General features: G+C 45.8%; 1 protein-coding gene across 2 annotated transcripts in view; it reads right to left on the minus strand.

The window, feature by feature from the left end:
* Window positions 1–25,995, minus strand: part of IL15RA (interleukin 15 receptor subunit alpha) — a 40,930-nt gene that overhangs the window by 8,128 nt on the left and 6,807 nt on the right. The window contains exons 2-6 of one of the 2 annotated variants that reach the window (XM_081880143.1): window positions 15,261–15,446; window positions 12,376–12,420; window positions 11,387–11,758; window positions 2,243–2,278; window positions 448–502 (exon numbers count right to left, since the gene is read on the minus strand). In XM_081880143.1, the coding sequence (XP_081736269.1) occupies window positions 448–502; window positions 2,243–2,278; window positions 11,387–11,758; window positions 12,376–12,420; window positions 15,261–15,446 (694 nt within the window). Of the gene's footprint in view, window positions 1–447; window positions 503–2,242; window positions 2,279–11,386; window positions 11,759–12,375; window positions 12,421–15,260; window positions 15,453–25,995 lie in introns of both variants that reach the window. The other variant, XM_081880142.1, reaches the window with a different exon arrangement.

Below are 25,995 nucleotides of genomic sequence, written 5' to 3' on the forward strand. Positions count from 1 at the left end.
CTGGAGTGCATGAAATTTCTCATTTCTTTGGACTTGCTGTGGACTCACCACGCATGTGCCTTCTGCTATCCGGAGAGCAGAATAAACTCTTTCTTTTAATCAACCTTGGTGTCATTTGACTTCCTCCCTCCCTCCCGGGAGCAACGCAGACCCAATCGGTGAACCCCAAAAAGGCTGCAGGACTGCCCAAGGGTTCCAGGCCCAGGGATTGCTCAGTCGGTGGAGCATGTGTCTCTTAATATCAGGGTCATGAGTTCGAATCCCACACTGGGCAAAAGATTCCTGTATTGCGGGGAGAGGGGGGGGGGTTAGATTGAATGACTCCTGCGGTTCTTTCCAACTCCACAATTCCATTATTCCATGAAATATCCATGTCTCCACTTGACCTTGCCAAATATTTTCCCCTGCTTGCAACCACTATGGGGAGGAGCCACGCAACGAACTTACCGCCATCTTCTACAGTACCAGAATGCAAGACATCCTGCCACGAGCACCACTAAAACTAAAGAAGAAAGACAAAGTTAATAGTTAGCAATATGATATCCTAAAGGCCTTGGCGTTCTTCCCAGCTTGCTTGTCTTAGAGCCGGCCCTAGGTAAAGGTAAAGGGACCCCTGACCATTAGGCCCAGTCGTGGCCGACTCTGGGGTTGTGGCGCTCATCTCGCTTTATTGGCTGAGAGAGCCGGCGTACAGCCATGACATGGCCATGACTGGACCTAAAGGTCAGGGGTCCCTTTACCTTAGTTTACAAACTTAATCTGTTCCGGAAGTCCATTCTTAAACCAAAGCATTCTTAAACCCAGGCGTGCTTTCCCATAGCAGAGTGGGGGACTCAATTTACAAATGGAACACACTCAACAGGAAGCAGAACATGTTCTGCTTCCAAAGTAAAGTTCACAAACCAAAACACCTACTGCCGGGTTTGCAGCATTCTTAATCCAAGTTGTTCATAAACTAAGCTGTTCTTAAACCAAGGTACCACTGTAATAATAATAATAATCATCATTGATTTTTTAAAAAAAAAATATGTTTAGGGGTACTCTCATTTTGACTCAAGAACACCACCATTTTATAGGCCACCATCAGGGGCATCCACAGAACCGACGATTCACTGTGCTAGAGGAGAAACTAATATTTTTTAGTTTCTTCTCCCGTTAGATTCACAAAATGTTTAGGGGTATTCATAACCCTGCGTACCCCCAGAAAAAGTACTACTACTAATAATAATTTCTTTTATTTATACTCTGCCCATCTGGGTGGGACAGAATAGTATTTACTGGTATAAAGTTAGTAATCAATGTTAGAAATGCCAAGAGAAAGAAGGAACATTTTATCATACGTGGTGGGATTGTAAAAAAATGAAATGTTTCTGGGAAATGATTTATAATGAATTGAAAAAAATGTTGAAATATACTTTTGTTAAGAAGCCAGAAACTTTTTTGTTAGGAATATTAATAAATGATATTAAGAAGAAAGATGAGAAGTTATTTTTATATGCAGTAACAGCAGCTAGAATTTTGGTGTCCCAAAAATGGAAACAGGAAGAAATGACGACGAAAGAAGAATGGAGAATGAAGTTGATGGAATACGCAAAAATGGACAAATTAATGGGGAGAATTCGGAACCGACGAGACCAGAGATTCACCGAGGACTGGAATAAATTTACAGAGTATATTAAAAGTATATGTGAAGAGCAATTAACGTTTGTAGGTTTTCAAGAAGTTCTGTGATAATAATTGATAGAAATATTGTTTTAAAAGATTCGATAAGACTAAGATTGTTAAAATGCAATATAGATTGAAGAAATATGAATAATAGTGATAATATGAAAAATTCTCCGACAGGCGGAGGGAAGTCCAAAAAAGTACAAAGATTGGAATTGGATGTAAAACTTAAATGGAATGTTTTTTTCTGTTGTTTTTGAAAATTTGATAAATAAAAATATATATAAAAAAGAATAGTATTTATTGATCTATTCATTTAATCTGCATACCGCCCTATACCCATAGGTCTCAGGGCGGTTCACTACACAAAACTACAATATATATAAAAACCACAAAATACATAATAAAAATAAGAAAAGAGACCACCCTATAGCCCCTGGAGCAAGGGGAGGCGTCTGCGTCACCTCTATAGGTTTGAACTAGGAAGACAAAACTAGAATTCTAATTTAAGAATTTTAATCCGTCTTGTATGGTCAGATGACTGCTAACAATCCATAAACCCCAAACTATTCCTCACCTAGGCAAGGTACTCCGATCCTCAAGGGGAGGGAACCTGCAAAAAGGAAGAATAAAGAACATTACATGCAAAAATGGCTGGCTCTTTCCTTGCAGTCCCACTTAAATGTATTTTGTAATTCTGAGCAAGTGCAAAGATTTGTGACATAACACAGAAGTAGGTATCCTGGTGTAACAGTTTGATTTTTTTTTTTAAAAGTTTCTAGTCTTTAAGGTTGGGAAACAGGTCTGAGTTTAGGTGGTGTTATGTACTGAGTTGAATAGGATCCAAAATACAGCAGTCTGATTGGTCCTAGAACAATAGGATTCAGAATGCAGCAGTCTGATTGGTCCTAGAACAATAGGATTCAGAATGCAGCAGTCTGGTTGGTCCTAGAACAATAGGATTCAGAATGCAGCAGTCTGATTGGTCCTAGAACAATAGGATCCAGAATGCAGCAGTCTGGTCCACAGGAGCCACCCAATCCAGCTCCAGGTGGAAGTGAATCCGCAACCTGATTGGCCTACAGGAGAATCCTGGAATTAGCCAATCACGTGGGGCCCATTGCGTAAATAATGTATATAAGGCAGACATTCTGGGGGAACTTCCGTTCTTCCTCACCATTATGAGCTGAATAGAGAGCATGCAATCCACTCTCGACTCCGAGTATATTTCAGGTGGGATATAAAATCCCCAAAACCACAGTGAGTCCACAGTGTGATGCAGCACAAAAAAAGTGAATGCTATTCTAGGTTGCATCAACAGAAGTCTAGTGTCCAAGGGAAGTCATAGTCCCACTCTATTCTGCCTTGGTAAGATCCCACCTGGAATACTGTGTCCAATTCTGGGCACCACAATTTAAGAAGGATGTTGACCAGCTGAAAGGTGTGCAGAGGAGGGTGGCCAAGATGATGAAGGGTCTGGAAACTAAGCCCGATGAGGAACGGTTGAAGGATCTGGGTATGTTTAGCCTGGATAAGAGGAGATAGGAGAGTCATCTTCAGATATTTCAAGGGCTGTTCCATGGAAGATGGAGCAAGCTTGTGTTCCGCTGCTCCAGAGGGTGAACCCAAACGAATGGATTCAAATTATAAGGAAGGAGATTCAGGAAGAACTTCCTAGTGGTAAGAGCTGTCCAACAGGGGAATGGATTTCCTCTCCTGCCTTGGGGGCTTTTAAAGCAGAAGTTTGGGTGGCCATGAGTCATGGATGCTTGAGCTGAGATTCCTGCCTTGCATGGTGTTCGACTACCGTATTTTTCACTCTACAAGACGCACCAGACCATAAGATGCACCTAGTTTTTGGAAGAGGAAAACAAGGGAAAAAAATATTCTGAATCCCAGAAGCCCTAAAGTCCTGCTGCCCTGAAGAGGCTTTGCGTTGCTTTCGCTGAAGCCAGAACAGCAAGAGGGATCGCTGCGCAGCCTGCATTCGCTCCATAACACGCACACACATTTGCCCTTACTTTTTAGGAGGGAAAAGCTGCGTCTTATAAAGCAAAAAATACGGTAGATGACTCTTGGAATTCCTTCCAGTTCTATAATTAAATAATAATAATAATAATAATAATAATAATAATAATAATAATAATAATAATAATAATAATTTATTTATACCCTGCCCATCTAGCTGGGCTTCCCCAGCCACTCTGGGCGGCTTCCAACAAAGTATTAAAATACAGTAGTCCATCAAACATTAAAAGCTTCCCTAAAGAGGGCTGCCTTCAGATGTCTTCTAAAAGTCTGGTAGTTGTTTATTTCTTTGACATCTGGTGGGAGGGCGTTCCACAGGGCCGGTGCCACTACTGAGAAGGCCCTCTGCCTGGTTCCTTGTAACCTCACTTCTCACAGTGAGGGAACTGCCTGAAGGCCCTCGGCGCTGGGCCTCAGTGTCCGGGCTGAACGATGGGGGTGGAGACGCTCCTTCAGATATGCGCATGTTCCATATGCAAAGGCTTTTGTGTGGGGTTGGGGTTGTTTTACCAGAGAATCCCACCTGCTGTATGCAGTGGTTCAGCCCAGACCCAGGCTAACACCCCAAACTCCCCTCTCAAAGAAATCCGCCTTACTGGGAATTAAATCCCACTGGAATGAACAGGAGTGACATCTGAAGGAACCCTTTTACGATCAAGCTGCAGATATTGCAGACTTCTGCTGGGTTTCCTCACCCCCCCCCCTCCGGGCCTGAAGATGGAACGGGTTCAAAAGGGAGGGGCAAAAATGCTAAATGAGTTTGAAATAATTGTGCGCTCCCTTCCCGCCCCACAAAAATGCTTTGCTTACAGGAATCTTAGCAGGGTTGCATGGCAACTGCTGGAGACAGCTGTGCCATAGCTGTCAACTGTCCCTTATTTGGCGGGCAAGTCCCTTATCCCAGCGCCGTGTCCTGCTGCTGCCCCTTATTGATGATGTCCCTTAAATTTCCCGGGTTTCAAAGGAAGCAGCTCCTCTCCCTCCCTCCCTGCCGGCCAGCCAGGGAGGAGGGAGGCTCCAGCTGTGTTGCTTGGCTGCGTTGCTCACCCAATAAGGAGTCTAAGAACGACTGGGGGGGGTGGAGCTTGCATGCCTTGTGCCCATCAAATTGGCCGCGTTGCCTGGGGACTCGCCTTTGCTCTGCGCTTCCCAGCGGAGAGGGGACGGTGGTTTTCCTTGCTGCATCCCCTTTGCTGGGAACTACTGCTTGAGGCTTTGTTTGGCTGCTGGCTGGGCTTTCTGCCTTTGGCTCGGAGGGGCTCAGAAGTTGAACATACCTGTGCTTGGGAAATCCCTTATTTTGGCTGCTGATCCCTTATTTTCAAGGCTGCTGATCCCTTATTTTCAAATCTGTAAGTTGACAGCTATGAGCTGTTGCATCTCTGTGGGGCTGATGTCGCCATTTTTTATTTTAAGTGCATGATAGAGCTTATGGATCAGGCCAAAAGCTCATCGAATGCAGCAACCTGTTCTCAAAGTGATCATCAGATGCCGGAAAGGGAAGCTAGCAAGCAGACCTTGAATCATGACATGCTATTGAGAAGGAGATAGAATGCAAATATCCTATACGCTCTCTGGAAAGGACAGAGGAAGCAGCGGCCTTATACTCTCAAACCATCGGTCCTTGCAGTTCACGATTGTCAGCACTGAGGGGTATAAACCCTTCACGGTTCCAAGGACGGTTCTCTCCCAGCCCCCACCTAACAAACTACCCAAATGACCGAAATAATTATAATTATAATTATTTATTATTTATACTCCGCCCGTCTGGCTGGGTTTCCTCAGCCACTCTGGGCGGCTTCCAACAGAACACTAAAATACAATAACCTATTAAACATTAAAAGCTTCCCTAAACAGGGCTGCCTTCAGATGTCTTCTAAAAGTTTGGTAGTGGTTTTTCTCTTTGACATCTGGTGGGAGGGCATTCCACAGGGCAGGCGCCACTACCGAGAAGGCCCTCTGCCTGGTTCCCTGTAACTTGGCTTCTCTCAGTAAGGGAACCGCCAGAAGACCCTTGGCACTGGACCTCAGTGTCCAGGCAGAATGATGGGGGTGGAGACGCTCCTTCAGGTACACTGGACTGAGGGACGAATGTCAGGTTCTGTACTGGGGCAGGAATAACCAGATGCACAAATACAGTGGTGTCTCGCAAGACAAAAAGAATCCGTTCCGCGAGTCTCTTCATCTAGCGGTTTTTTCGTCTTGCGAAGCAAGCCCATTGACGGCTTAGCGGATTAGCGCTATTAGCGGTTTAGCGGCTTTTAGCGGCTTAGCGGATAAGCGGCTTAGAAAAAGGGGGGGAAGGGGGAAAAACCCGCAGGAACTCGCAAGACATTTTCGTCTTGCGAAGCAAGCCCATAGGAAATTCGTTTTGCGAAGCACCTCCGAAACGGAAAACTCTTTCGTCTAGCGAGTTTTCCGTCTTGCGAGGCATTCGTCTTGCGGGGCACCACTGTATAGGATATTGGGAGGGATGACACACCTGGCTTGCCAGAAGTGTGTGTGAAAAGAATCAAGAGGTCTTAGCGGACCACAAGCTGAACATGAGTCAACAGTGTGATGCAGCAGCAAAAAACGCTATTCTAGGCCGTTTCAACTGAAGTATAGTGTCTCGATCAAGGGAAGTACCACTGTCGTCTTCTTTTCCTTTGGCAATCACTCGTAGCCGAGCAAGATTGTCTTCCATAAACACGGTTGTCAGGGGCTCAGGAGCAGAAGCACAGGGAGGAGAGGAAATGGAGAGCGAAGGGGAAGAATCTGAGGGCAGCGTAGGAGAAGAGGACAGTGGCCCGAGAGATTCCATGAGCCTCTCCAGCAAATCGGAAGATTCACAGAAGGGGGCGCCGGTGGCCAGGGCAAGGGGAGTCCCAAGGGGGACACTCCAGAAGCAAGGGGCCAGCGGGGACTCCCAGAGCAGCAGTTGGAGATCAGGACCAGCTTCCCCACCAGGGCATAGTGGGGGGGAAGAGTCCCAGGTATCAGGGCCAACGTCTCACCCAGCAGGGAGAGAAGATGAGTCAGGGCTGACCACGCCTCCATCGGAGAGTCAGGCAACGGAGGGGAGGTCAGGTCCAGCTAGCATCCCAGAAGAGGGAAGCAGTGACAGGAGCAGTGTAACGGTCAGGAGGAAGGTCACTGGTTTGGCGCGAGAGCCAAGTTCAAATGTACAGGCGCGCGGGACAGCAGGGGACCCGGATGGGGAGCCAGGTCCTAAAGCCCGCCGGAGGCAGGGGGAGGAGTCAGGGGACTCAGCGTCAGAAGAGTCCAGAAAGGGGAATGCCCCAGCGGACAAGAGGACCCAGAGGAGGAGAGAGCAGAGGAAGAGGTGGAGCAGGGCTAGAGTCTTAAACTGGTGTCAAGGGGGAGAAGATTCAGACGGAACTTTGGCAGTCTAGGGTTTAAGACGTAGAGCTGCGCGCTACGGTTTTGAAATGGAAACTGAACTTCATTAAAGACTTTTGTATATAACGACGACCTGGCGTTGGTCCTCTGTGAGCTGGGACCTGGGGCAGCTCTGACAACGGTTTTAACAATGAGTCTGTAAGTGGCTGTGGAGACCAATTCTGGATCCACACGTCCTTCCACAGTGGGGACATAGGTTTCTGGGCAGGAGTTGATCACGGTGTGGATTTGCCAAATGTGCCTTCATCTTAGCACGTTTCTCCCTTGTGTCCTGAGTTCGAGTGTCTTCACAGCCCATGACACCTTTGGTAAAGGCTGTTCTCCAACTGGAGCGCTCGCAGGCCAGTGTTTCCCAGTTGTCGGTGTGTACACTACATTTTTAAAGATTTGCCCTGAGAGAGTCTTTAAACCTCTTTTGTTGACCACCAGCATTACGCTTTCCATTTTTAAGTTCGGAAGAGAGCAGTTGCTTTGGAAGACGATCATCAGGCATCCGCACAACATGACCAGTCCATCGAAGTTGATGTTGAGGAATCATTGCTTCAACACTGGTGATCTTTGCTTCTTCCAGTACACTGGTATTAGTTCGCCTGTCTTCCCAAGTGATGTGTAAAATTTTTTGGAGACACCACTGATGGAATCTTTCAAGGAGTTGGCCTTGGACAGACCACATGTGGAATACAGTTGGGCAAGGGAGTAATAATAATAATAATAATAATAATAATAATAATAATAAATATATTACTGTGTCCAGTTCTGGGTGCCACAATTTAAGAAGTGTATTAACAAGTTGGAGGGTGATCAGGATGATCAAGGGTCTGGAAACTAAGCCTTATGAGGAATGGTTGAGGGAGTTTGGGTGCTGGTCTGGAAAAGAGGAGCTATGATAGCCATTTTCAAATATCTGAAGGGATGTCACTTGGAAGAAGGAGCTGGCTTGTTTTCTGCTGCACCAGAGGGTAGGACCCGAACCAATGGGTTCAAATTGCAATAAAGGAGATCTGAACATCTGGAATCACTTTCTGACAGTAAGGGCCGTTTGACAGAGGAACGAATAGCTCTCCTTCTGTGGAGGTTTTTCAGCAGGCTGTGGCAATGAGGGGAGCAGAGGTCTGCAGGGAATACAGTATGCGTGTACTTCTTTCTCCCTTGCCCCACACTTAATTATGGTTTTAAACCGCAATTAAAATAATAATAATGATAATAATGATAATAATAATTATTATTATTTATTATTTATACCCCGCCCACCTGGCTGGGCTTCCCCAGCCACTCTGGGCGGCTTCCAACAGAATATTAAAATACAATAACCTATTAAACATTAAAAGCTTCCCTGAACAGGGCTGCCTTCAGATGTCTTCTAAAAGTCTGGTAGTTGTTGTTCTCTTTGACATCTGGTGGGAGGGCATTCCACAGGGCGGGCACCACCACCGAGAAGGCCCTCTTTCTGGTTCCCTGTAACCTCACTTCGTGCGATGAGGGAACTGCCAGAAGGCCCTCGGCGTTGGACCTCAGTGTCTGGGCTGAACGATGGGGGTGGAGACGCTCTTTCAGGTGTACTGGACTGAGGCCGTTTAAGGTTTTAAAGGTCAACACCAACACTTTGAATTGTGCTCGGAAACGTACTGGGAGCCAATGTAGGTCTCCCTCTGCAAAGCACCCAAAATAGTTCAGGGCCCGGATCCAGGTCAGGTTGACCCTGGAACATTCAGGGACAAATCCCAACTCTCAAGCAGAGAGCCTCATCTGTAATTCCTGCTCTATGGGTATTTATTCAGTTCCTAACTAAGTCCTAATTATTTGATATGAAATATTGCATGTTTATTACATGAATGCATGAAAGTCCTATAAACCAATTTTCTCATCTGCTAGCAGAAGCTTAATAACTTCACCCAGTCACCACTGCTCCCTCTTCAGGTTTCCTCCTCCTCCTCTGATTCTGCTTCTTCTTTAATAATAATAATAATAATAATAATAATTTATTTATACCCCGCCCACCTGGCTGAGTTTCCCCAGCCACTCTGGGCGGCTCCCAATCGAGTGTTAAAAACAATACAGCATTAAACATTAAAAGCTTCCCTAAACAGGGCTTCCTTCAGATATCTTTTAAAAATAGGATAGTGGCTTATTTCCTTCACATCTGAAGGGAGGGTGTTCCACAGGGTGGGTGCCACCACCGAGAAGGCCCTCTGCATGGTTCCCTGTAACCTCACTTCTTGCAGGGAGGGAACCACCAGAAGGTCCTCAGAGCTGGACCTCAGTGTCCGGGCTGAACGATGGGGGTGGAGACGCTCCTTCAGATATACTGGACCGAGGCCGTTTAGGGCTTTAAAGGTCAGCACCAACACCTTGAATTGTGCTCAGAAACGAACTGGGAATTTTGAAATTCAGAGGTGGCTACAAAAACCTGGATGCAAAGGAGCTACTGTTCAGGTCCTGCAACAAAATGTTGCAGTGCACCATCAGTCCCCAACAGAAGTGCTCTTGTTCAGGGTTCCGGCCAGCCAGTCGCCTCTTCCTTGAGGATATAGCAAGTGGTGAGGGGCTCAAGCAAGTCATCTCACCCCGTTTTTCTTTTCCAACTTGCACTGTGACTCTTGGGTTCCAATCCTGTCGCTGTGCAGGAAGTGAGTCCATCCCACACACATTTAAAGCATGTGATTTCACCCAAAGAATTCTGGGAACTGTAGTCTTATAAGTATGCTGGGGATTGCAGAAATGGAGGTATGGTGTAGTTCTGCCTTGGGGTCTCCTTTCAGAGAAATCGGATTCATTTCTCATTTAAAGGCCAAATCCACACTTTCCGAAGCGATATGTGAACTGAATGACAGCTGCCCATCAAAATTTGCACTTTCCTGAATTTTGCAATGCAGTTCTGCATTTTACCAAAGTGAACGTATTATGGGGAAATGTGCGTAAAATTAATATATTATTGAGAAGTGAATTATATTAGAGAAAACTGCTTACAAGAATATGTTTACTGGGAGAAATTCACACCCAAAACGCTGGTGAATTTTCATGAGGATTTTTTTTTGAAAAATTGCGAATTGCTGTAGAAATGCGGAGAACTGAATCTAAGATTGGGAAAATGAGAAGCTGAGTAAATGGAAAAATCCTTCCATTCCCAGCAGCGAGTTCAGCATTAAAGGGAGCTGGTGGATGGGGGAGCAAGATCTCCGAACTCTATGGATGCTTCCAGACCACCCACTACTGAGCATTCACCCTGATTTCAGCGAGGTTAGATGAGATTGCATCAATGCAAGCTCAATCACTTTCCTTATCCCAGGGCAGGGAGAGTCCAATTTGGGGGGGGGGGATGCGTTTGTTGCCCAAGGCCTCCCAATCGACCAGAATTATGCCACCCAAATTTGCCAACTAGCAATACAGTGGTACCTTGGTTCTCAAACGCCCTGGTTCCCAAACGCTGAAAACCGTAAGTGTTCCAGTTTTTGAACATTTTTCGGAAGCCGAACGTCCGATGCGGCTGTTGGCTATTGTTTCCGGGGCACATGCACCAATCAGAAGCTGCACCTTGGTATCCGAACATTCTGGAAGTCAAACGGACTTCCAGAACAATTAAGTTTGGAGCTTTTGTTTTTGCTATTTATTTTGTGTTTTTGTTTTTGAGGCTTTCTCGGTTCATTTGTTTTTGTGACTGTGTGGAACCCCGTTCAGCTACTGATTGATTGATTGATTGATTGACTGCAAAAATGTTAAATTGCTGTTTCAGGGGTTGTTTTTAAAAGTCTGGAACAGATTAATCCATTCTGCATTACAGTCATACCTCGGGTTGAATTAGCTTCGGGTTGAGCATTTTCAGGTCACCCTCCGCGGTGAACCGGAAGTAACGGAACATGTTGCTTCCGGGTTTCACAGCTCGCGCACGTGCAGACACTCAAAATCACGTCACGTGCATGCGTGGAAGTGGTGAATCACGACCCGCGCATGCACAGACGCAGGTTGTGTTTGCTTCAGGATGCGAATAGGGCTCCAGAACGGATCCCGTTCGCATCCAGAGATACCACTGTACTTTCTATGGGAAAGTGTGCCTTGGTTTTGGAACGCTTTGGTTTTGGAACAGAATTCTGGAACGGGTTAAGTTTGAGAACCAAGGTACCACTGTAGTCTGGAAGTACCCGAAGAGTCCAGGAGATGGAAAGCAGACATAGATATGGGATAAACGCAAGAATATTAGGATATTAACTTGGGAAGAACATGAAACGGACGTGGAAAGGATGGTTAATGTAGTCTGCAGCAATGAGGTCAACTACTTCAGCTGCTGGTGACAAACCTGCTTGTCTCTCGATCGGAGGCACCGGGACGCTTGGCTCTGGGATGACCCCGGAGACTCTCCCAGGCAGCACAGCTGTCGGTCTGTCTCCTGCTGTGAGGTGCTTGCTAGTTGTGGGCTGCGAGGCTTTCGCGGTGGTGCTTTCGCATTTCGCTGAGCTTTCGCTGACCGTGCCAGGAGTGTGTATGCCAACCTCTGGGGCGCTGGTGGTTGCCGTCGCCCTGCCAGGCCTAGTCGGTTTAGCAGTCCTGAGCAGTGTGGCGATCGAGGCTGATGGCGAGGGGGTCTCGCTGTCATATGGGGCTGCGGCGGAGGCCACCGAAGTGTTAACACCAGCAGCCTGCGGAGTCGCTGGGGTGGAAGTCTCTGCCTCTACAACATGGGGTAAGTAAAGTTTCATATGTATCTTTCTGGGACAGGCCACAAAGCTGTGTTAACATGAGGGCTTCTCCACAATTCCTCTCGCCCCACTGCTTCCCCCTGGGGAGAACCACTTTTTAGCGCTCACTCGGAGCAAACGGCTGGTCTGTGGGTCACCGTTTATTCCTAAATACCTACTTTCCCATTTCCGCTACTTGTGAATTAAGTCAGCATTTTTATTTTCTTAAATTTTATTTTCGTGGGGAGAGGGCACTTGCCTAATTTGTGTCCCAGGCCTGAAATCTGTTTTAAGAAGAAGAAGAAGAAGAGTTTGGATTTGATATCCCACTTTATCACTACCCAAAGGAGTCTCAAAGCAGCTAACATTCTCCTTTCCCTTCCTCCCCCACAACAAATACTCTGTGAGGTGAGTGGGACTGAGAGACTTCAGAGAAGTGTGACTGGCCCAAGGTCACCCAGCAGCTGCATGTGGAGGAGCGGAGACGCGAACCCAGTTCACCAGATTACGAGTCTATCGCTCTTAACCACTACACCACACTGGTGTTACTCCAAAAACACGTTTGTCACCCAGTGGTGATGAGCAGAGACAACAAAGCATTTGGTCCTACCTCTTCTGGGAGCTTCTGTTGTGGTGGCAGGCAGGGAAGGGTCTCCTTGTCGAGAAAGAGAAGAGGAATTGAGAAGAGGGGAAGCCAAAATTAGTTTGTCATCAGGAGTGCATTTACAGAAGTGCAAAACCTATTCTCCTTGAAGTTCCAGTGAGAAATTCCACCAGCTCAACTATAAACCCAAATAATGACCCATAAGATCATCTGTATGAACGTCCTGAATTTCTGCTTTATAACCATTGTCAGGAGTTCAGCCTACACTCAAGTAGGACCCTAGCAGAGACACAGCCCGACTGGCATGTTCTCTCCCTCCTGGTCGATCGTTCGGGAGCTTCAAAAGCTTTCTTCAGCCCGAACATCACAGCGACCGATGCCAACCGACACCGGCACGCTTAGGGATCCACAGAGTTTGCGCAGCTTGCGTGACAGACCTCTACAACTCAGCATTTTGGCTAATCTACTTTATTTACATATAAACCCACACGGAGCACTGCAACATGGCTCCCTCTCTCTCTAGCATCAGACAGCAAAGAGAGAGAGAACAAAGGACAATAGTCCCGCTTCATGGAACACAGTAACACAAACATCCTGTCTCCATCACTTCTCACTCAAAAGTGGAGTCAAAACATATACCGTCATGTGATAGACAAAAATCTCATGACTGCAATCATGGAGCAGGAATTCTAACAGTTTTTACATGCTTTTATATTGCTGTTTTGCTGGTCTTATTTTATTTAACCATGAAATTTATATACCACTCGATTGTAAAATAAAAAACAAAAATACCCAAACAACTTCTAAGGTGTCTTCACACTGGCATACAAATTCCTATGTGGGAATTCCAATTTAGGCCTCTCTCTTTTTGGCTTAGCAAAAGGTGTTGCGTAAGCAGGGACTTGATGGAGGGGTATAAAATCATACGTGGGAAGTGTGTGTGGGCCAGATTCTTGATGAGATATCATGCGGTGTGACCTCCATGCAAAGAAATCAGGATGTGAAAAGGCATCATTTTCTGGCCTGCTCTATATCTGCCACACGCAACGCCGCTTCTACTCCGCTGCAGTTCGGGTTCCGCAAAAAAAGTTGGTGTTTCCTGTGGTCACATTTAATAATATAATTAACTATCATTACGTTTATTTCCAAGAGGAGGGAAACAATAACATATTGTTTCGCGTGCCGAAAAATCAAGAGCAGCGAGTTTGGGTTAGGGGAGGGACAGGAAATGAGGTCAGCAAATGTTGATCACTTCCTTGATTTTTGTTCCTGCTTGCAGATGGACACATGGACCAGGGTGGAGAAAAATCAATGATTTAAAAAGAAAAGGAAAAAGGATACTTTTTATTTAAATCAGATTTTTAAAATTTAAATTGGATTTTTTAAAATTTAAATCAGATTTTTAAAATAAAGTGCTCTTTGAGGAAAAATACTTATAAAAATAGTTTTCTATTCAAGTTATATTATAGTCCAAAGGCTATTCATCAGGAAATAAGGATTTGAGTTTTTCATGTGTGCTAAAACTCAGCCTAAGCTTTGCTCTTTGTTTTTTAAACCGTTTAACTACATCAGTTAACAAACATGGATACATATGCTATAATGCTGTTGCTTTAGTTAAATATTTTTTTTAAATTGTTATTAAGGAAGTGATTATTTTTCTCCTTCCAATAAAGTACAGCAGAAATGTTGCCCAAATATAAACAACAATTTCATAATTACCTGTCTTTGTATTTCTAACCAAATCATAATTTTTCCTAAAGATAGTTTTCTATTTAGGTTACATTATAGTCCAAAGGCTATTCATCAGGAAATAAGGATTTGTTTTAAGTTTTTCTTGTGTGCCAAAACTCAGTTTAAGGGTTTAAAAAAAAAAAAAAAGTTCATCCAAGTCTTGCTGACTAGTGATTTAAATCAAGTCTTACTGACTAGTGATTTAAATTGATTTGATTTAAATCAAATCCACCAAGACGCGGACTGCTGCCATTTCCAGAATTGCTACCCATTCTGACGGAATTCTGGGACATCTCTACCTGGACGCGGCTAAAGTCAGCCATGACTTTGAGAGACTGATCGGGGGGCGGCAGCTTTGTGGATCTTAATACAGTAACAGGTTCACAGGTGAGAAGGTGAACCTAGGTGAACCCTGAGCTCACCATGAAGGCACAGGTCAATTCTGCATCCAGGGCAGCTGTCTACCAGCTCCATCTGGTACACAGGATGAGACCCTACCTGCCTGCAGACCGACTCGCCAGAGTGGTGCATGCTCTAGTTATCTCCCGCTTGGACTACTGCAATGCGCTCTACGTGGGGCTACCTTGAAGGTGACCCGGAAACTACAACTAATCCAGAATGCGGCAGCTAGAGTGGTGACTGGGAGCGGCCGTCGAGACCACATAACACCGGTCTTGAAAGACCTACACTGGCTCTCAGTACGTTTCCAAGCACAATTCAAAGTGTTGGTGCTGAAAGTGTTGGTGTCTTGAAAGCCCTAAACGGCCTTGGTCATGTATACCTGAAGGAGCGTCTTCACCTCCATCATTCTGCCCGGACACTGAGGTCTAGCTCCGAGGGCCTTCTGGCAGTTCCCTCATTGCAAGAAGCCAAGGGAACCAGGCAGAGGGCCTTCTCGGTGGTGGCGCCCGCCTTGTGGAACACTCTCCCACCAGATGTCAAAGAGAAAAATAACTACCAGACTTTTAGAAGACATCTGAAGGCAGCCCTGTTTAGGGAAGCTTTTAACGTTTAATAGGTTATTGTATTTTAGTGTTATGTTGGAAGCCGCCCAGAGTGGCTGAGGAAACCCGGCCAGATGGGCAGGGTATAAAAAATAAATTATTATTATTATTATTATTATTATGAGCCCCATCACAGAGAATGCAGGTATTACTTACGGATGCAGCTCAGGCGCACCTCCCACTCAAACTTTTTCGTTGTGTCGTTCTCCCTGCACAAGGCCAGGCTGGATGTTCCTGCTTTCCTCTTGTAATTCTTGACGCACGAGTACCGCAGTTTGTTGCCGTCGCCGCTCCCTTTAGGAACCTCTGCATTTTGTACCTGAGGGGGCTCACCGCAGTTACCTGGGGCTAAAGGCAAGGGCACAAGAAGAGCGGGTTGATAATAGATTTAGGTGGGGGGACGGGACACCCCTAACCCCTAGAAATTAATAAACGGCAGGATGTTGATTATCTGGGATGTGGAGGGAGAAATACAAGCTGCAGAAATTCCTTTTCTGTAAACTCAGGGGAGTGTTTCAGCCCTGTTCTTGAGTTTGTTTAAAATCTAAAGCAGCTTATTCCTTTTTTAAATTTGTGCCATTTAGGTTTTTTAAACCTTTTTGTAAAGGCAATACAAAAAATTTCACAGCTGAGTCCTCAACTCTTTGTTACTGTGCTTGGCTTTCTTCAAGTTGGGCTGTGTCTAAAACTTGCCGTTTAGGTTTTCAAACCTTTTTTGTAAACTCAGTTTTAGAAACTGTACCTTTGAGTCCTTAATCCTTTATTACAGGTTACATACGCTTCAGGTTACAGACTCCGCTAACCCAGAAATAGTGCTTCAGGTTAAGAACTTTGCTTCAGGATGAGAACAGAAATCGTGCGGCAGCAGGAGGCCCCATTAGCTAAAGTGGTGCTTCAGGTTAAGAACAGTTTCAGGTTAAGAACGAATTAAGTACTTAACCCGAGGTACCACTGTACTGCGCTTTGCTTCACCTAGGCCGAGCTAGGATTATAATATTTCAGAATTTTTGGGAGTTTTACCCCCTTTCTTTGAATTTGGTCATTTAAGGTTTAAGATTTCTCTATTTCCTTCTGAGGAAACGGAATAGTTCAGTGAAACGAGGTTTGTAGCCGGCATCCCATTAAGGCTTTGTTCAATTCTAGGTTTTTCTAAGCTTTCTCTTAAACTTTTTGTTTTTTATTTAGTTTATTTCCGTAAGATAATATTTCTAGTCGATTACTTCTCGTTTCAGGGATTTTCGCAGTACAGTGGTACCTCGGGATACGAACAGGATCCGTTCTGGAGCCCTGTTCACTTCCTGAACGCAACATAAGCCGCGACGGCACGCGTGCGCGGGGCGCATTTTGCCGCTTCCGTGCATGACGTCCTTTTGAGTGTCTGCGCATGCGTGAGCGGCGAAACCCGGAAGTAACACGATCCATTACTTCTGGGTTGCTGCGGAGCGCAGCTTGAACGCGCTCAACCCGAAGCACATTCAACCCAAGGTATGACTGTATTTCATTTGTTTTGTGTATTTTCTCGGTTCCATAACTTGTTTTTTTTCTACTGGCAGAGGAATTCCTGGGCTTGGCCAAGCTAGGGCCATTAAGGAACAATTCAGGGCCATTGAGGGCCCTTGGCAATGAAAGAAAACGGTCCTTCCCCCCTTGGCCGTGAGATGTGAACAGACATTGGGGGGGTTGGAAGGTTGCCGGGATAACCGGGTGTGAGGTGACAGGAAAAGAGAGTCTTTAGCAAGGTGTGCTGGGAAGAAGAAAGGGAGAGAAGAAAAACAGGGATCCATCTTGGGCAGGCTGGCTGAAGGCTGGCTGGGAGAGATGCCTTGGACTGCTGTGGGGGACCAGCCCCTCTTGAAATGACCATGTTGTAAGATCTGGACTCCCTGCACGCAGGCTGAAGGTGTAAATAGGTGAATAAACTGTATTTCTTAAAGCTACGACAGTCTCCGCCATGTTTAGAGGGCCATAGGTACTAGCCACCCCAGATATATGCCATTTTCATCCTCAACTCATGGCTAAAAAGAACCCACAGGTAAGGAGGCAAAAGCCTTTGCGTTCGCACATAAAAACCATTTTTAAAGGCAGCTAGCACACAGAGACAGGGACGCGGGTGGCGCTGTGGTCCAAACCACTGAGCCTAGGGCTTGCCAATCGGACGGTCGGCGGTTCGAATCCCTGCGATGGGGTGAGCTCCTGTTGCTCAGTCCCAGCTCCTGCCAACCTAGAAGTTCGAAAGCACACCAGAGCAAGTAGATAAATAGGTACCACTCTGGTGGGAAGGTAAACGCCATTTCCGCTGGGAGAAATGCCTTGGACTCCAGGGCTACACTGCTGTGGGGGGACAAGCCTCTATTGAAAGGACCGTGCCGTAAGATCTGAACTCGCTCCATGCAAACTGGAGGTGTAAATAGGTGAATAAAGTGTATTTCTGAAAGTTGTAACAGCCTCCGCTGCGTCTCAGTTCTCCAAAGAAGGATCCCTGCCTCATATTGGAAGGATAACAATGCTGGGCACCCTGGGGAGGGCATTCCTGAGGCTTGGAGCCATAACTGAGGAGGCCCCGTCTTCTCTCGTTACCCACTTTGCGGGGGCACCTCTGAAAATGACTAAGATATACAAACCGGTTGGTACCAGGATTTTTGGGGGGGGCAGGGGTGGAATAGCAGAGAGACCAGAGGGCAGGAAACTCCCTTCTTCTGCAAAACAGAAGGAAAGACTTCCTTACAAAGTAATACAGCGGACGCTCGCGTTGCGAACGTGATCCATGTGGGATGCATATTTGCAACCCGCAGTGTTTGCAACCCACTTCTGCGCACGCGCGGGTTGCAATTCTGCGCATGCGCAACCGCCAAAACCCAGAAGTACCGTATTTTTTGCTCCATAGGACGCACCTAGTTTTTAGGGGGGGAAATAAAGAAAAAAGCCCGAGCTTCCCCCAACCCCAGCCCCCAGAACAGGCTGCTATCCGCAAGCCTTCGGAGCCCAAAGGCTTGCGGATAGCTGTCTGAAGCCCAGGGAGCGCAGCGGGAGTTGGCGCTGTGCTCCCCGGGCTGCAGGCTGCTATCCGCAAGCCTTTGGAGCCCGGCGGGAACTCCCACCGCACTCAGAAGGCTTGCGGATAGCTGCCTGAAGCCTGGAGAGCGAGAGGGGTCGGTGCGCACCGACCCATTTTGCTCTCCAGGCTTCAGTGAAAGTCTGCATTCGCTCCATAGGACACACACACATTTCCCCTTCATTTTTGGAGGGGGAAAAGTGCGTCCTATAGAGCGAAAAATACGGTAACCCGTTCCGGTACTTCCGGGTTTTGGCGGTCCGTAACTTGAAAAAACGCAACCTGAAGTGGCTGTAACCCGAGGTATGACTGTATAGCGTACTACAGAACACATTGTACAGTGTAGCACATTTTTTGTAAGAAGGCAAGCGAGCGCTGCGACAAAATGTCGCAGTGCGGAGTCTATTTCACGCTATTCCTCCTCCCACCCAGTTTTCTGTTATCACACACACACACACACACACACACACACACACACACACACACAAACTGAGCACACTCAGTTCCCACAGGACTGTTTTTGGCATTCCTGTAGAGTTGTACTTCTCCAAACACTGGGCTTCCCCCAAGCCTGACGATAACTTCCCTCGAGAGCACGTGGGGTGCCAAGCTGGATTACATAAGCATCGGCACTCGCGCCCTGAACTTTAGAAGTAGAACAAATGGCGTAATGTCAATGGAACGGGGCCAAAATACCTCTGGGATGCAACTCTCCAAGTTTATGAAAGAAGAGTTGTGGGTGGTTGTTTTTTTAAAAAGGAAAAAGGCATCTTGCAAAGGAAAGGCAGGGATGCATCGGCAGTGAAAGGCTTGCCAGCACAGCTGGGGTACCTCCCTTTTCGGGTGAGTGCGCATCTTTTTCCGCAGGTCCTTCCTCCCAACCCTTTGGAAAAAAACTGATTTATTATGACCTTGCTGACCTTTTACATCCCCGCTCAGCTATCTGCGCTGGGAGCCAGTGTGTTTGTTACCTGCCAAATTCAAGGTGTTACTGGGAATGGAGGAATGTTTGCAGAATGTTTTCCTCCCTCTCTCTTAATGCCAAAATTCATGGACCTCTAACAGAGCTCAGTGTCGGAAGATTCAGGACAGAAGAAGAAGAGGAGTTTGGATTTGATATCCCGCCTTTCACTCCCATTAAGGAGTCTCAAAGTGGCTAACATTCTCCTCTCCCTTCCTCTCCCACAACAAACACTCTGTGAGGTGAGTGAGTCCGAAAGACTTCAGAGAAGTGTGACTGGCCCAAGATCACCCAGCAGCTGCATCTGGAGGAGCGGAGACGCGAACCCGGTTCCCCAGATTAGGAGACTACCGCTCTTAACCACTACACCACACTGGCTCTCAGGTGGATGAAAGTTGTTGAGTCTTGAGGAATTGTGGCAGTTTGCTATCGGGGGAACTCTGGCCTTTAGGGGAAAGGCACACAGGAAATGTTTTATGTAGATGGCTTAGAGCAGCTTTTGCCAATATCTGATGCCCTCCAGATACGGTTGGGCTACAACTCATACTGGCAGGCTTAGAGGTTTTGATGATTCAATGGTATAGAAATCCTCTTAAAGAATAATGATAATTATTCTTTGGCCAGGGCACAACCTGACTCCCTCCTTTGGCAATCTTCACAGAACTCTAGCCCAATGGTTGCCATTAATTTGATTTGAATTAATTTTAGAATGAAATGATTTTAGAACGTTGTATTATTTTATTGTTGTTAGCCACCCTGAGCCTAGCTTCGGCTGGGGAGGGCGGGATATAAATAAAAATTTATTTATTTATATCTTTATTTATAATAAAACGACACAGGACCAAAACACAGCAAGCATATCTTTGCGCAATGCGTAAATGAACGAAAGGTAATCATTTCAGATTACCTTCACTGTTCTGGATCTAAAACTAAAACGAGCACGTATTTATCAAATATAAAAGGTGAAGGTAAAGTTTAAGGGCCCCTGAATGGTTATGTCCAGTCGAATTTGACTATGGGGTGCAGCGCTCATCTCACTTTCAGGCCGAGGGAGCCAGAGTTTGTCCACAGACAGCTTTCCAGGTCATGTGGCCAGAATGTCTAAATCGCTTCTGGCGCAACAGGACACCGTGATGGATACCAGAGCGCACGGAAATGCCGTTTATCTTCCCACCGCAGTGGTACCTATTTATCTACTTGCACTGGTGTGTTTTTGAACTGCTAGGTTGGCAGGAGGTGGGACAAAGCAACAGGAGCTCATCCCTTCGTGCAGATTCGAACCACCGATCAAATATACCAGCCAGGATATTAATGGTCCTTCTCTTGCTAGGATTGATTTGATCCAGCACAGATTGTGTGTTACTCATGCGTAAAACAAGTGCTGGAAGTTTATGTCCCTTTGCTCTTCCTGCAGCTGCATTAGGAATGCGGGTGGCGCTGTGGTCTAAACCACTAAGCCTCTTGGGCTTGCCGATCGGAAGGTCAGCGGTTCGAGTCCCCATGACGGGGTGAGCTCCCTTGCTCTGTCCCTGCTCCTGCCAACCTAGCAGTTCCAAAACACGTCAAAGTGCAAGTAGATAAATAGGTACCGCTCCGGCGGGAAGGTAAACGGTGTTTCCATGCGCTGCTCTGGTTCGCCAGAAGCGGCTTAGTCATGCTGGCCACATGACCCGGAAAAACTGTCTGCGGACAAACGTCGGCTCCCTCGGCCTGTAAAGTGAGATGAGCGCTGCAACCCCAGAGTCGTTCGTAACTGGACTTAACTGTCAGGGGTCCTTTACCTTTATTCTGCAGTAAACTGGGCAATTTATTTATTTTTATTTACTATTTCAATTTATTAGGCTGCTGACATATGTGGCGCTCCCAAACTTTTAAAAGCATAAAATAGCACAAAATCAGCAGGGGGGAAAAGGAGGAAGCCCAATGATATCTTATAAAACAAACCCAACTAAACAGCAGCAAAACCAACATCAACAAAAAGCAAAATAATCCATTAAGTGCCTGGAAGAAGCCACTAAGTTTCCACCCGGCGCTGAGAGAATGTTTATGGTGGCTCAAGGTGGGGAGAGGACTGTACCATATCTGATCAGGGGCATTGGGTTAGAAGAGAGACAAAGGGCTTGCTATACAGTGGTACCTCAGGTTAAGAACTTAATTCGTTCTGGAGGTCTGTTCTTAACCTGAAACTGTTCTTAACCTGAGGTACCACTTTAGCTAATGGGGCCTCCCGCTGCTGCCGGGGGAAACAATTTCTGTTCTCATCCAGAAGCAAAGTTCTTAACCCGAGTTACTATTTCTGGGTTAGCGGAATCTATAACCTGAAGCGTCTGTCACCCAAGGTACCACTGTATTGCAAATGGAAGCCATCTGGTTCAGGAACTCCAGCTGCTTGCATCTGGGTGATAACCTCAATGGTTTTCCTTTACTACTTTCAGGAAAAGGTCAGGCAGCTGTTTCAGGAAAGGTTAAAGGAAAGCATTGGGGGGAAATAAATCTGGGATCTCTCAAAGGCAGAAACATCTTAGAATGAAACAGAGTGAAATTGTGACACCCCCCTTTTGATTAGAGCTCGTGCACAATTTTGAGGCTGCCCCTGAAAATAAATAGAAGAAGAAGAAGAAGAAGAAGAAGAAGAAGAAGAAGAAGAAGAAGAAGAAGAAGAAGAAATTATAACAACCAAAGGAGGAAAGGAAACCAAAGAGGGAGGAAAATCAGCACTGGCCGTCTGGCTTTCGCCTACCTCAGAGCCATCGTCACAACTTTGTGAGGTTTGGCATTGGGGAAGTCTAGGTTTTGGCCGGAGGGGAGATTGTAGCATCTGCCTGCCCCTCCTGGATAAAGGGTATTCCGTTAAAAAGATCTGGGAGGAGAGCTCCAATGTCCAGGCAGGGGTTAGGGCCACAGCACTCCTCCAATGGGGACCTCTCGGGGTTTCCCCTATTTGATATAGCTCATAGTGCACCCCTTCCATAGATGGTTTGATGCACTTCCAGCTGATGGAATAGCGCTGGCTTCCCCCAGTGTGTATAGCCAAACAGTTCACATCTTCAGCCGATAAAGTTGTGGCCTGTTTGAACCCAAAAACCAATACAGTGGTACCTTGGTTCTCAAATTTAATCGATTCCGGAAGTCTGTTCCAAAACCAAGGCATGCTTTCCCATAGAAAGCAATGCAAAACGGATCAATCCCTTCCAGACCTTTAGAAACAACCCCTAAAACTGCAGTTTAGGGACACGGGTGGCACTGTGGTCTAAACCACAGAGCCTAGGGCTTGCCTATCAGAAGGTTGGTGGTTAAAATCCCCGTGACGGGGTGAGCTCCCGTTGCTCGGTCCCAGCTCCTGCCAACCTAGCAGTTCAAAAGCACGTCAAAGTGCAAGTAGATAAATAGGTACCACTCTGGCGGGAAGGTAAATGGCGTTTCTGTGCGCTGCTCTGGTTTGCCAGAAGTGGCTTAGTCATGCTGGCCACATGACCCAGAAGCTGTATGCCGGCTCCCTCGGCCAATAAAGCAAGATGAGCGCGGCAACCCCAGAGTCAGTCACGACTGGACCTAACGGTCAGGGGTACCTTTGCCTTTAAAACATCAATTTAACATGGATTTTACTATCTAACAAGACCACTGATCCATAAAATGAAAGCAATAATGTACTGCAATCATACAATCAATCAATCAGTAGCTGAACTGGGTTCCACACAGTCACAAAAATAAAACAAAGAGAGCCGTAAAAGCAAAACCACAAAATAAATAGCAAAAACAGGCAGACCTCAGTGTAACACTCATAACGGAGCACGTTCAACTTCTGGAAAAAGTTCGCAAACTGGAACACTTCCTTCCGGGTTTGCAGTGTTTGGGTTCCAAATTGTTTGAGTACCAAGGCGTTTGAGAACCAAGGTACCACTGTATGCTGTTGTCGTGTCTGGTTATTCACTCCCTAGGGAACTGCGGGGTCGCAGGGTCTCGGCACGTGATTATTTTAAACGTTCTCGCTCCTTACATAGCTGCCTTATTCTGTTGCAAACTGCTCTGTAAGCGTTTTGGATGAAGCGAGAAATATCTTAATGAACCAATATGCAATGGCTAAACTACGAAATTGACTCCTGCTAGATGTAGCGACGGTAACTCATCTGGCTTTTAAGAAAGACAAATTCATTGAGGATAGGACTATCGGTGAGTACTATTCGTGAAGACCACAGCTATGCAATGCACTATTCATCCAGATATCAGTTTCTGCTGCGATGCAAATTACATTTTCAAACTCCGTCCCAGAAATTCCTACGGCACAGTACGCCTTTTCCGCAGCTGCTACTCCCAGTGAAACATGCCTCCCTCTGACAATGATTTCTTGTTGTACTTTAACTCATTTCCTAACATCAAGCCACTGGTTTTTACTTTTGCTTCTGTTTTATTCTTACATCCCCCCCCCATTGTTAGAGTGTGTTCTTTCTTCCTTTTTTATTTCGGTGAATGGAAAAGCTCATTGCACAATTTCCTTCAACAAAAATAGGTCAGAATAAGAGCCGCTTCATTCTGGCTGGTCAGCTCAATACTACTACTAACAACAACTGTAATAATTTTTTTTTAAAGGAACATGGTATAAGAAACTGCCTCAAACCGAGTCGCTATAGCTCAGTACTGAGTACTGTTTGCACTGTGGACTTAAAGCAGTTTCATGCCATTTTAAACAGCCACAGCTTCCCTCCGCCCTCACACAAAGAATCCTAGGTATTATGGTTTGTTAAGGTTGCTGAGGACCCCTGGTCCCCTTCCCAGAGCTACAAACCACGCTGAAAAATCAACCCCTTTTCCCAGGGAATTCTGGGAACTGTAGTTCTGTGCCTCACATCCACACTGGAATTCAGTGAGGATTTGAAGCTGCTTGTGTCTCTGTTCGTGTGTGTGCAGACGTGTGCATCTCTGGCATCCACACGACAACCTTCTCATCCAATTGGCGGCCTGCGTCACCCCCTACTTTTTTGTGCAAATCTGGTATATCAGAAAAACACATATTTTCTTGGAAGGAAATACTTCTGCACGTGCCCAGAAGAGACCTCAGGTTTCTTGGCTGAGCGCGACACGCCCTTTTAAAAAACTGCTGTTTAGTGCAAATTGGAATTGTTACACGGTCCCCCCCCCCACTTTAAAATGTTATTAAGCAGTCAATTTATTTTACGAAACAAAAGCAAGCGTCAGGTGGCGACTTTCTAGTCTAGATCCACATGGTTGGATATGACATTCGAAAACACAGAAAGCTTTACTCTGAAGTCAGACTAGAAAATAAGATTCTTGTTCTTGCTAATAGTGGACTGCGGTATATAACCAGTACTGTACCAATAAATTTAAATCTGGTGGGAACGAGTTTGGTTGTTAATATACTCCACAAACACCAGCCACAAGGTCAGATAAGTCAACTTTTCTGAAGATATGAAGGCGAAAGTCTGAAATCCTATTCCGTCCTTCAGCAACAGTCAATCTAAACGCAGCCAACAAATATAATGTAAGAGTTTTGAAAATTAAGTTCAGCCTTGTCACTTTCAAGTAGAAATGGCACGTGTACAAGTTAAACAAATTCCTGCTGGTTTGAGAAGTATTTTTGTTAAGGATTGTAGGACAAAACCTGCCAAGAAAAACAAAGAATTTATTTATGTATGCTACAACAGCGGCACAAAAGAACAATGGCATGAGAAATTGATGAATTATGCAGAACTGGCCAAACTGACTTACAAATTGCGAGACAAGAACAATTGTGACTTCAGGGAGGAATGGGAACTTTTTACAAACTATTTAAAAAGAAAACAAAATGAACCAGACTCCTTGGCAGGTTTTGAATAAACATACACAAATTCATTGGTTGATAACATGATGGATAGATATGTAAGGATATGTTGTTGTTGTTTAGTCGTTTAGTCGTGTCCGACTCTTCGTGACCCCCTGGACCAGAGCATGCCAGGCCCTCCTGTCTTCCGCTGCCTCCCACAGTTTGGTCAAACTCATGTTGGTCTCATCGAGAACACTGTCCCACCATCTCGTCCTCTGTCCTCCCCTTCTCCTTGCGCCCTCCATCTTTCCCAACATCAGGGTCTTTTCCAGGGAGTCTTCTCTTCTCATGAAGTGGCCAAAGTATTGAAGCCTCAGCTTCAGGATCTGTCCTTCCAGTGAGCACTCAGGGCTGATTTCCTTCAGAATTCAAAAGCATCCATTATTTGGCGATCAGCCTTCTTTATGGTCCAGCTCTCACTTCCATACATCGCTACTGGGAAAACCATAGCTTGAACTATATGGGCCTTTGTTGGCAAGGTGATGCCTCTGCTTTTTAAGATGCTGTCTAGGTTTGTCATTGCTATGACATTGTAAGGATATGTACAATTTTATAATATGCAGAGAAAATATGTGAAGAGAAATCAGGGGGAGGAAAGGGGGGCAATAATGTATGTGATTATAAGGTTTGATAATTTGTTATGTGGAAACTGATCAATAAAAAATATTTAAAAAACAAACAAATTCCTGCTGGTTTGCAGAAGTTATGGTGGTCGGGGAAGTCCTAATTGAGAGGAAGGGACAAAAAGGGGAAACAGCGACCCATGTACAAAATGTGTGGACACAACTTTGGAGGGGGGAACCCATAGGCAGTTGGGGGTAAACAGGGGTGATGATGGGAAAGGGGGGGAAGAGTCTAAATAATTTGGGAAGAGGAAGGAAGTTTCACTTTCTGAAGAACAGAGGCATGCATTTGTTCGAGGAAATGAACAAGCTTTGGGGGAAACGAGAAAACAGCACTGTGCAACTTTTTTCTGAGCAGCCCTTCCAACCCAGGAAGAAATGCAAAATCTTTATGCAGGAGATGCAACAATTAAGCCATCTTCAGATATCGGAAGGGC

Source organism: Podarcis erhardii (genome assembly GCF_964252035.2).
Source record: "Podarcis erhardii genome assembly, chromosome: 10".
Taxonomy (NCBI): domain Eukaryota; kingdom Metazoa; phylum Chordata; class Lepidosauria; order Squamata; family Lacertidae; genus Podarcis; species Podarcis erhardii.